This window comes from Protopterus annectens, chromosome 7.part0 (genome assembly GCF_019279795.1).
Source record: "Protopterus annectens isolate FY-2018-M chromosome 7.part0, PAN1.0, whole genome shotgun sequence".
Lineage (NCBI taxonomy): Eukaryota > Metazoa > Chordata > Ceratodontiformes > Protopteridae > Protopterus > Protopterus annectens.
The window spans coordinates 767,704,172-767,717,151 of NC_056739.1; the positions used below are offsets into that span (position 1 = coordinate 767,704,172).

A 12,980-nucleotide genomic window follows, 5' to 3' on the forward strand; every position below is an offset into this window, starting at 1 on the left:
TGAAGAACTTCTCAAAAGCAAACTTCACACTTCTTAAGACTGGAGTGGTATCCTTCAAGGCCCCTGAGCCAGTGGAAACCACAGCCCACGCTGCTGAAACCCTTACAAATGCCTTCTACGAGCACCTCCACGAATGTATGGATCAAGCAATCCCTAATAAAATCAAGACCCTTTCCACCAAAGGCAGGCGCCCGGTCTGGTGGACTCCAGCCATAAACAAACTCTACAACAAGAGGAGAAAGCTACTACATGACAGAGAAAAATTCCTAAATGGGAAGGCATCTCTGATCAATACTAGCAAAAAGCTACGATCACTCATAAAATCATCCAAGGCCAACTTTGAGAGAAAAATCGCTAATGACACAAAAGACAATCATAAAGCCTTCTTTAGCTATGTTAGAAACCTGGGTGGAAACTCCCAGATATGCTCAGAATTAGTCCAAAATGATAAAAGAATCACTGAACCCACAGACATTGCCAACATACTGGCTGACAGGTTCAGTGCAAATTTCTCCCCTCCCTCCCCCCCAAAAGGTGAAATATCTATCCCACCAGAGTCTAGCCTCCCAAACATCTCAGATGCCCAGGTGAGAGCTGCTCTCTCTAAAGCAAAAAACACAGCATCAATGGGACCAGATGGTGTCCCCGGCTGTGTGCTACACGAACTCAATGAGGAACTAAACCCACACATAAGGCTGCTGTTTAATCTTAGCCTTACTACAGGATACGTACCCAAAGAATGGCATACGGCAACTGTGGTCCCACTCCACAAAGACGGTGTTTCTACGGACCCTGGAAATTACCGCCCCATAAGCTTGACGAGCCTTGTCTGCAAAGCTATGGAGAGGATCATAATGGAACTCATAAATAAAGACACTGGGGACCTACAGACACTGGATCCTACCCAATTTGGCTTTGTCAAGGGCAGATCCTGCCTCTTGAACTTGGTCGACTTTTTCGAAACAGTCACTAAGGCCATTGATGAGGGTAAGGCAGTTCACACAGCCTACCTTGACCTAGCAAAAGCGTTCGACACAATACCCCACTCGGGCATCATAGAAAAGCTCACCAGCTTAGATGTAAACCCATATGTCACAAGATGGGTTGCAAACTGGCTCAGGGACAGAACACACAGGGTTAGAGTTGCTGGTGCCATGTCAGACTCTAAGCCGGTCACGAGCGGTGTCCCACAGGGCTCAGTCCTGGGCCCCCTCTTGTTCGGCATTTATTTTTCTAAAGTGCAGGCAAACATAGGGGGTTGTGGCTGACAAAATTTGCAGATGACTGCAAACTGGGCACCATAATTGACACTCCATCAGACACAGACATCCTCCAGAAAGGTCTCATAGAAATGGATAACTGGTGCCAGAGCCATGGCCTTAAGCTAAATGCCAAAAAATGTATAGTCAAACCCTTTGGGAAAAACAAGGTAACCCCTAATTACCACATAGGTGGTAATCCATTAAACACGGAAGAAGTTATCAGGGACCTGGGGACCCAAGTTGACAGTAACCTCTCTTTTGGCACTCACATTGCCAAAGTGGTTAGGAAGACCTTCTACATTGCCCACCTGATCATGAAGGGATTCACATCCAGATCAGGAGAGGTCATTGTACCCCTGTACTCTTCACTTATCAGACCAATGATTGAGTACAACGCCCCATTCGGAATGTACCTTACCCGACACTTGCAGCAGTTGGAAAGACCCCAAATGTTCTTCACCAAAAGGATAAAGGGGCTCAAACATATGTCATACGATGCCCGACTGAAGAAACTCCAGCTCTATTCAGTCGCATACCGTCTGCTCAGAGGTGATCTGTGCCTGAAATACAAGGCCATGTCCAACCCGGAATTAATGGACATGCTCCACCTCAAAAAATCCAAATCCACCAGAGCCACGAGAGCAAGAGACTTATACCTCAACACGGATATAAATAGGACATGCTGGAGGGACAGATTCATCACCCAGATACTCCCTACACTATGGAACAGAATCCCAGTCCATGTGAGGCAGAGCCCCTCACTGACTCTGTTCAAGAGAAATCTTGATGAGTGGATGGGAGATCGTAGGTTTACCCCGGGAATCATCTCTGTATCACTGCTGGACAGAGGCACAGCAAACTAATGGGTATAGTATTCTCATCCTAAGGGGTGGTGAAAGCCACACACACTCTGGCTAGGCTTATAAATGCCCTAGGGCAGATAGCCTAGTATGAACCTATGAACCTATGAAACTATGAACTTATAGTGCTGATTGTTAGAATAAAAATAGTCATGTAGAAAGTAGTGTTGTAGTGTTGATAACTGGGGTATGTCTCTTTACATTTTTATGAGAAGTATCTCAAGTAATATGGTGGATGTTTTGTGCATTCCCAGCAGTAGTGGCAGCATGTAGACTACTGCAAGGTAAGTAAAAGGTATATGTCCTTCTATTCACTGTAGTGCTATCCTGGAGTTAGCATATATAGTTAGAGGGTGTGTGGGGGGTGTAGCCCCCCTCCTAGTTTTGTTTTATATCATCCGGTGTCTGTTAAGAGGGTACTTAAGTAGTTTTAACTTCTGGATAGAGTTAGTTATTGGTGTTATAAGTGTGCATGTTTATGGTTTACAAGTTAGAATTTTGAAATTTAGCATTGTAAGGTTTCAGTATTATGAGTTTCAGTTAAGTGAGTTTTCGGTATTTTGAAAATTAGGTATTTTGGTCTTCGTCAAATGAAAGTCAGTCAAATGAAATTTCAGTCATGTGAAATAGACCCATATATATATATATATATATATATATATATATATATATATATATATAAAAATATATATATATATATATATATATATATATATATATATATATGTATATATATATATATATATATATATATATATATATATATATATATATATATACACTTAAAACAAACAAAACTCCCAAATGTTGATATCTGTTTTGTCGACAGTTTGGTTAACAAGATAGGATGATCAACCGTGAATTTGACAATTCCCTGGGGGCAGTCTTGGAGTTAGTATATATAATTAGCAGAGGGTTTGGGGTGCAGGGGAACTTACCCCTGCATAACAAAAAAAAATGTTTAATGTTTACATGCTCCAAGGTTGATGTTGTGATTTTTTATATTAATGTGTTGATGTTAGTGATGTTGACATTTAGGAGTTTTATTTATTGTAACTACTCTTATATACATATATATGCATACTTTTACCTTTACACTTCAGGTTAAGGATTTAAAAAAAAATTGTAACCTTGAATGACCTTAGTTATCCCTGCTATGTTACAGGCTATCAATGAGGCTGACCAGCTAAAGAGCATATAGTCCAACAATAAAGATGAAAAATCTCAGTCATGTTGAAAATAATCTGAAACATTCAAGACACAGAAAAACAGCTGAAAAATAATTTTAAAAAATCTACCAAAAAATAACACAAATAGTTCCTTCAGAGTCCTCTATTTAAGTTTATTCCTTTTTTATTTTGGGTTTTGCTTACAGGAAGGATAGGTGCATATATATATATATATATATATATATATATATATATATATATATATATATATATATGATTATATAGTGAATTTGCAAAATGTTAAAGGTTGACACACAAAACACTGGCCACAACATGCCAAGCATTTATTTAATTGACAGCACATATACCCATACTCAGAAGATCAAAAAAGATCAAAAAAGGAAAACAATGTCCTTTTCTGATCTATAAAAATTAACCCTATGAAACCAATCTGACCAAATGCATCTGAATAGTAGTGTTAGGCTTAGCATGGATTATTAAGATGAAGTGGGGGAGGGCTTTTTTCCCCATTTTCCACCTTAGCAATTCATGCTAACTCTTATCCTAATGCTAACCCTGCCCCTGCCCCTAAACATACACCTTACTTTAAGAAAAAAGTTTTCAGTAATGCTACCACTATCATTACAGAAGACAGCTCAGACACTTACCTATACCCACAAACACATATGCTCACAAATCTATCCCCTTATCTAACCTTTATGCTAACTCTAACCCATAAAGGCTTGCACATACACCAAACCTTTTCTTTTACATAATCTTTTCTCTAATTCTAACATACACACTCACACTTGCCCTAAACATATCCCTTTCCCCTAACTCTTTTTCTGTCCCTAACACACACAATCATGGACACACACTCAATTTACTGTTCACATAAACTGCCCTTTGCTACACTTGGTCGACCAAAGAAGTATTCAGAAAAATTAACCTTTATCTTTATGGGCATCAACTAGGTTTAAAGACCTTGTGTTTCTTAAGACTAGAGAAACTATCCACTTACATTGTATTGACAAGGTCAAATAAAAAGGCTGAAACATGCATGTCCACAGCTAGTGGGGTTTTGCTTTACTGGTCTTAATGTGGCTTTACTGGCCTTAGTGTAACAATAAAGATTATAAAGCAAAAAAAAAAAAAAGTCATGGACATTCAGAAGCCACATAGCTGAAACACTTGATGTCCTTAGGGGTAATTTGCATACATCCCATGGGCCTCTATTACATGAGGTTTAAGGTATCACACAGTGAAAACTCTAGCTTGTTTGGGTTTTTCTTGCAGTCTTTACTGAATGGTTTGTCTGTGTGACCTTTTTACCATTTGGTTAAGATTTTGATATTAGTTATGTTTCCATACAACATCACCTTACTTTTCTTCTCATTATATCTAAGTCCAGTTTTTGCAGCGCAGAGTAAAATACTCCTTAAGTAAATGTTTGGTTCTATATCATTCTCAGTTGGGTCCAGTACAGCTCATATCTTACAATCATTCATGCTATTTATTTAGCCAATTTTTTTTGGTGTGTGTGTTAGGAAGATTTGAAATAAACTAAACTTAATAGAACTCATCCCAGTACAGAACCCTGGGCATTGCAGATGTAACTTTTCTCCAAGTTGATAGTGCAGCTTGAATTAAGACACTTTGCTCTCTGGCTGTTAGTCTTGAAGTTATCCAACACATAACATGAGGTTCAACATTAATTCAGTGATGTTTCTTCTGTATTACTCTGTGTAATAACACATTAAGCACCTTCATGTATAACTAAAGATGTATTACCTGAATCCATATAAGTAGACAATTTACCATAAAATATTATGAGACATATCAAGGTCAAATATTCAGAGATAAATCCATGTAGCAAGATATATAAATCAGGACCATATTTCTTATTCTTTATTAGATACTGTACTAAACAAAACTCAATTTACTAATTATTGACGTTAAATTGTCCTATTTGGGACAAAACCTTGCTGAAGGATTTCATTAAACATAAAAAATAAGAGGGTAAGTTATGTGTGATTTTATTTTTTTATTTTCATTAAAGAACTTGATTTCTAAGCAGAACCTGATTTCTTAAGTAGTTTATTCAGCAACGGATTGTTCGTTTTGGTTTGGTTTTCCACCCTGGATTATTCTTTAAGGGTAAGTTATGTTACTTCATATCAAATTAACAAATTGAACTGAAATCCCTTCAGGACCCAATCAGGACCCAATGAACAGGAACTCTTTACCTTGCTTAAACCCTTTTTAACATCTTCATGTAATATTATTGGATAAACGACTGTTGCTTTTATTGTTAATATCAAGTTCGTTTCACCACATTCAAAAGAAATAAGACCTACAAAGTAATCATTATAGACCACATATTTTTGGGAAGAATGTTATAAATTTACATTAACTGGACAAGAACATACAGGAAATTTTCATAAAGAACTGAAGTATTTGAAAAACATTTTGCTGTCATCTTTCATGTTAGGTAAAGTAAATTCACCTGAATCCATGCAAGTAGACAATTGGTAAGAATTAATACCTGCTTCATTTACTATTCTTGCATTTTCTCTTCTACGGACTAAGGCAAGTGCATTACTTAACTCTCCTACTTTTGACAATTGTAATACACTTTAGACTCCTCTCTATGTTGTACATCCATTATTTCTTTATTCCTCTTAATCTTTACAACACATCACCGTTTCAGTTAATGTTGTAGTTATTCCTGTCAATATATTTTCTGCATTTCCTGGCATGTTTTTGTGTACTTCTTGTTTTAAATGAGACCCACATTTTCCTTTTTCTTTCACTGTATTCTTTCCATCTATTTGAAAAACATAATATTTTTTTCAGATTTCTGCTTACTTGTAGCTGATGCTGTTTCTTTTTCTTGCTTAAATTTGTGTCTTTTAGCTTTATTTATAATTTCTGTATCATAAATGATCTCATTCTGTTCCTCATAATTTAACTCCTGAACATCTCTATCTCCAGTAGGTTTCATACCATCTGAGAACATCTATGTTACTGTAATGTTCATCTTTTTTGCACTTAGTTCCTTTTTCTGTTCATTTTCTTTTATTATTTTGACCTATTGTAAAATCTTCAGAGTACTGAGATGATGTCACAGTAACATATTTGTCATAATAATCCTAATATAATGCAAATATATCGCTTCCTATTTAATAAAGTACTTTGTTCTATATTTTTAACCTGTTATTTCAATATCAGTCTTATTTCATACATGTAAATTCCCAGTGAGATATTTCTCTTTCATACCCCTGCATTTACTTCAGTAGTTGTATAGGTTTACATTGCAATAGTTATTATTAACAGAACATGAGATAATAACATTGCCAAGTTTCTAGAAATCATTCTTCCTTGTAATTAATATACTTGAATGTTATATGTATTAAGTGCATATTTTGCTGTTGCTATTAAAATACAGAGAACTGTACCCTTAGCTGTGGTGCTTTCATTTTTATAGCTAGCTGTTGCAGACATGATGAAGCAACCAATCGATGTTATGACTGCCTTTTATAATATTTAAAACAGGCTCTGACAAGAAGTAAACAAGATTTTAATGAAGACTTGCAAATGTTATGCCTCTTCATTGCTACCATTAAACAATGACTTCAAGACATCAAATCTATCTTACCAGAGGGTGTAGGTAGAGTCCAAGCAGCTGAATCATTGGAATTGTACAGCCAGAAGAAGAATCCCCAATGATGGCCGCTGATGAGGATGGAGTGTGTCCATGACAACTGTAGTTTGGGACAGCTACATCTTGACCTGCCAGCATCCACACAGTGCCATGAAGTGATTTTGCCACAGTCAGGCAGGTATCATAAATCCTAAATCCAAGAGTGAGATTTGGTAGGAAAGTTGGATTTTGATTAATTTCTTCAATAGCAAACACCATGCTTTGAACCCAGCGGTATGCTCTGAAGCTGAAACTATAAATTATTTTCATATTTCAGATTACATACAGCTATCTCTATGAACATGAAAACAGCATATGTATATCATCATTATTTTAATTTTGCAAAATTTCTAAGTTTAAATTTCATTAAGAGTATTCTGTCAAGTATCATGTGACACATGGTTACAAATTAATACTTTAAAACAGCATAAATATCACTACAGGAGGAAGTCATCAAGGACTAAAGGATGCCAGAAAGATTTTTATAAGGTGTTGGGAGATATTGGGGTTGGTCTTGCATGCTAGATATTACAGGTAGTTTTAGAAGTACTTTTTCATCTAGTCTCCATGCAGGAGGTGACAGTGAATTATTACAAACAGAAGGGAAAGCTGGCCTTACAAATTATTCACACATTTCTTTAATGAATCTGGATATACAGATTTTTGTGAGTGTCTTTGTAGGGAGGTTGGAAAAGATGATCTCATGACTGGTAGGAGTGAGATAAGAGGGATTTATTACGGGTAGATAATTGAACTATAAGTAAGGAAAAGTAAATATGTGGGCTGAACGTTTAAAACGTTGCATTACTGGTGCACATTTTCTGATGGGTCAGTGCCAATGTCCCCATGTAGGACTGGTTATCTGTCATAAGACACTATTGCCAGGAGAGCCTCTGCTTTTCACACAGCCATAAGAAGGATGAATTATTCATCAGAGAATGAAAGAATGAACAAATGAATGTTATTTGGATTTCAGGTAGCAGTGAATGAAGTAATTCTTCAAGTCAAGGCAAACTTCAAGAGCCTCTGGCTGACAATGTTTGCAGACAACTGCAAAGTACGCATGGCCATTGAATCCCCTAAAAACACACACACCCTTCAAGAGGGACCAATGCAGACAAACAACTGGCACCACAGCCATGAACTAAACCTCAAACCGAATGTGAAATAAATGCATAATAGTACCCTTTGGAAAGACAGCCCCTTCTAAGAAACAAGCTTCCCATCCACGTGAAGCAAAGATCATCCCTAACATAGTTTAGCATGTACTTTTCTGAATAAAAACTAGTACTAAAGGGCTCTAACTAACTAAGTTTGCTGATGACTGCAAGTTAAAAATAGTCACTGAATCCCCAAATGACTTAGCTGTCCTGATGGACGGTTTGTCCCAAATAAATAACTGGTGTCAAAATCAAGGTCTGAAACTAAATGGAAAAAAAAATGTATTGCACCCCTTGGGAAGTCATCTACCCCAGGGAATTACTGCATTAAATATACACCCCTAAGAGATGGCACAGATGTTCAGGATTGGAGAACTTATGGGGACAGTAACCTAACTTTTTATATCGACGTGTTTATTGTAAGAAAGTCCTTCTACATTACACTACTTATAAACAATCTAGGGATGTCAATGTGGACCTTTACCCAGCCCCCATTAGGCCAGTCATTAAATATAACACCCCCTGTGGCATGCATCTGTCCAGACACATGCAACAAGTGGAATGTCCATAGAGATACCTTACTAAAAGGATACAGGGCTTAAACAACATGTCCTGCATAGACCAAATCAAAACCCTGTCACTATACTCAGAATCCTATGACTGCTTAGAGGTGATCTGTGTTTAGCATACAAGGCATTCTCTGACCCATTACAGATGGATTTACTGCACATCAGCAAGTCAGATAGCATCAGAAATACCTAGTCAAGCAATCTAAACCTCTTCTGCAACATCAGCAGAATGGTTTGGAGGGACAGGTATATCTTGCAGAGAATAACTCTCTTCTGGAACAAACTCCCCATCCACATAAAACAAGTTCAGCCCTGTTCATATTCAAGCATAACTAAGATCTATGGATGGGAAACAGGAAATTTACAACAGGAGTGTCCCCTGTACTACTAATAGACAGAAGCAACTCCTGAATGGTTTAGCCCATGCATGATTCCCCTCAAATCATCTATGGTATTGCCACATTTATTTTCCGTTGGGGTAATATATAATTGTTGACCATGGGATGGATAAAGCCAATCTAAAAACAAACTGTTTAGAATATTTAGAGCACAGAAAGGGAAATTGGCTAGGCTTAAAATGGCCTGCAAGAGCACCTAGCCTAGTACTTGCCTATGAACCTATGAGCCCTATTCAAATGTAACTTGAACCAATAGATGAGAAACCACAAATGTACCCTTGGTTTGGCACCTATGTCCCTAATGGACAGGGACAGCCTGAAAATTCTTGATGTGTACAAGCCTATATCATAACTCATAAAATCGTTTAAGCATTGACACATTTCAACAATATTTTGTTAAATGTGGGGCAAGGTTGGCTAGACTTTAAAGTACACTTGGATCAATAGCCTAGGAACCACCTATGACCCTGTGAGAAGGAAGGGATGAGAAGAATAAATGCATGTATAGCTTTATTAAAAGACTGGTACAATTGTGGTTGGTTTTGGAGGACTCTTTAGTCCATTGAGCTATGTCAGAATTGCACTGTTTTTCAACAGCATTAGAGTGACAATAAAGGTGGACAACATCATGGGAAGGATAAGTTTTCCTGAACACAGCAGATAGTTAGAAGTATTTAAGGCAGAAGTCATTTCCAACCTTTCAAGAATCATAACATATACTATCAATCTGATGCAAGGGTATGTCATCGAAGGGGCCATACCTCTCAACCGCTTACTGCAGGAAACCTGGACAAGTCCTAAAATAATGGGGGGAGACAAAGGGACAGAAATAAAGACAGATTTGAAATATTGCTTGTATAAACTTAGAAAGTTGCCAGGATGACTGGATTTACATTAGTATGCATTTTATGAAGGATATGAAGTCTGAAACTCAAATGCATGTCATTATTTAGTTACTTCAATCTTCGGTCATTTGCCAGAAAACCAGAAATTTTATGTGGAGCAGACCAAAGATATGAGGCAAAAATCTAGATGTTCTGTGAAAATGTGGAGAATTGAGAGGTATGAAGGGGTGTATAAGTGGTTAAGGGAGAAAGAAATGTGTAAAATATGAAGAAAGCAGGGTAGCTTTGAAAAGGTGGGGAACAGAGGAGGAGGTGGAGGAGACAGTAGTTTTATCTGAGCATTGGCAGGGTAAGGGTTCATGTAGTTTGATGCTGGCTAGGACTGATTTTAAGTAGTTATGGGAAGTGATTACATTACAAGAATCTTATGAAAGGAACTCAATTAACAAGGGAAATAGTAGTTCAGAAGAGATAAATAGTAAGTATGTATAAGTGTGACATGGATGATAGGGCCTCAATTGTACTGGTAATGATTTAGGGATGGGATATCAAAGCTGTGTTAGAGCTAGGAGAAGGAGAATGTGGATATGGCCAAAGACAGGATTTGGTATGCTGTCATGAAGGTTAACAAAATACTGAGGCTAGTGAGTCCAGTGTTAAACCAAATTTATGCACTTTTTTCCAGAGGTAGTATTTAACCCCAGTACGATTGTGAAGAGGGTGAAGGAAAAGAGTTTTTGTTGCTGGTGTGGAATGCAGATTGCATGTGTGGTGGCAATGTAAGCATGCAGAACTATCATGGGAGGAGGAGGAGGCAAAGGTGCGGGGACATGTCTGTGACATCAAGGTAAAGAAGTAATGCAGTATTAGCCTATATGGGGGAGTACCTGTGGAAGGCAGGAGAAGTTGGGACTTATGCTTATGTCAAGGTGTGTGAAAGGACAGACAGCTGGTCAATGAAAGGATGGTTGGAAGTTGGGTAACAGGGTGGATGCCAGTAGAGTATGATTTACAATGTTCCACAGGAGAATGCACATAAGGGTGAAATGAGGGGAGTGTAGGACAGAGGGGGGGGGGTGTTAGGAAGGAAGAGATAAAGAGAAAATGAGAGTACAGTATGTAGGAATATTGTAGTAAATGGAGCTACATAACAATAAAGCCTAAGGAGTAGAGGAGATCTAGGAATCAGTTTCTATGATATGGTGGGAAATATTTTATCATATTATTATAATGCACTAAGGAATTTCTTTTGCTGTGTCTATACTGTTGGTGACAATTTCCTATGTACTATCAAAAGGCTGAAAAGCATAAAAAGAAAATAATAAAAAACCACAATAATGTAAAATATGTTAGTAGCAAACTATGTTAATAATGATAAAATGACTGTAAGTATTGTATTAAACAGGCAGATTCAAACTCGGGTTCATGTCACCTCTCCTCTCGTCTCCTCACTTAACTTACACTTGCACCATCATATCCCAAGAGCATGCAGTATTAATGACAGCAGTCAATTTAGTGCCAGTAGGACTAGAGCATGTGAATCAGACACTTCATTGAAACAGTTCAGAATCAAAGCACAATAGGCCTGTGATGTCAAAAATGAGCTGCCACTATTTAAGATCAGAAAATGTGCACTTGGAAATTACGTGATCAACCACAACCAAATGAAACACTTCAGTGCCATTCTTTTTTATGGCGCAGACTAAAAAGTATTTTGCTCTTACTTGAGAATAATCCTTCCACACCTCACAAACTTATATAGATAGACAGATAGACAGATAGATAGATAGATAGATAGATAGATAGATAGATAGATAGATAGATAGATAGATAGATAGATAGATAGAGATATATAAATATAGAGAAAGTCCAAAAATGAACTGTGTTTTTCTAAACTAGCAGAATTCATGAAGTTACTGACTTCACCTTGATTCAGTGACCACGGAAGTAGTATATATAATTAAGGTACAGTATGTGTAGAGACAAAGCCCAGTATGGGACTACAGAGGGTAAATAGCTGAGGACTTATGTAGATTTTACTTTTCATTTTTTTTAAGTAGTGATAGATTCAGTATGTAGGGATTCAGTCCTCCACATTAATTCTTATACAGATTCACATGGGATTCCTTGTCTCTACAGGTGTGCTTTACCTGATGGGTCAGTACTCTTTGTAGCAACTATTAGCACCAGTAATATCTGAGTCACTCTGAATATGCTGAAATCCATAAAGCTGCAAGCCATGATGGAATCACATATAGAAAATCTGGCCTTTCTATTTAAAACTAGTTATAAGGAAAACCAACTGCTGGAGAGCTTAAATAATTAAAAAAGTCATCATTAAAACATTTTGTTAAAATAAGGTTGATATGGGTCTCATTCAGACTGTATGTCTATAGACTTTCAGCCTTGCAATAGGCAAATTATGGGACTAAGTTCCAAAACAAATTAAAAGAACTTAAGGATATAGGTGCAGTTAATATGTTACACCATCTCTTTGCCATCCAGTTGTCTGCAGCCTTTAATACAAATGTAGTAGCTACACTGCAAGAGCATTGCCAAGTCAATGTTGTCTGCAAGAAATCATAAAGACCTTATTATGAAGCTGGTCAGTCTGGGTCTGAGTGTATCACTGATCTTATGGATTCATAACTAATGGTCAGATAGTCAGTGTGGTTATTGAAACAGCACTAATATGAATAGATTGCATTGAATCAGTGTGTTCCAGTGTTGGGTACAGGGATCCTACCTTTTTAACTTATATTTAACCAATCCATAATTTGATTATTTGAATTTTACAATATCTAGACAGATGACAGCAAACTAGGAAAAATCATGATTAGTTCTGAAGATATCATCACTCTGTAAACTGCACTGCCTGACTTCATTTACTGGCCAAATGAAAACTTTACAACTATGCATTTTTGGTACTGTAACTAAAGAACTGACAGACTACAACAGGTCAGGCAGTTGGATGTTAGTTCTGAAGGGGAAGAAGTCTGAAACTGAAATATAGG

General features: G+C 37.2%; 1 protein-coding gene across 1 annotated transcript in view; it reads right to left on the bottom strand.

Annotated features, from left to right (window-relative positions):
- LOC122806094 (extracellular calcium-sensing receptor-like) overlaps positions 1 to 7,264 on the bottom strand; it is a 630,825-nt gene extending 623,561 nt beyond the window's left edge. Inside the window, exon 1 of the mRNA XM_044076331.1 lies at positions 6,950 to 7,264. Coding sequence (XP_043932266.1) covers positions 6,950 to 7,264 — 315 coding nt within the window. The remainder of the gene's footprint in view (positions 1 to 6,949) is intronic.
- Between the last annotated feature and the right edge of the window lie 5,716 nt (positions 7,265 to 12,980).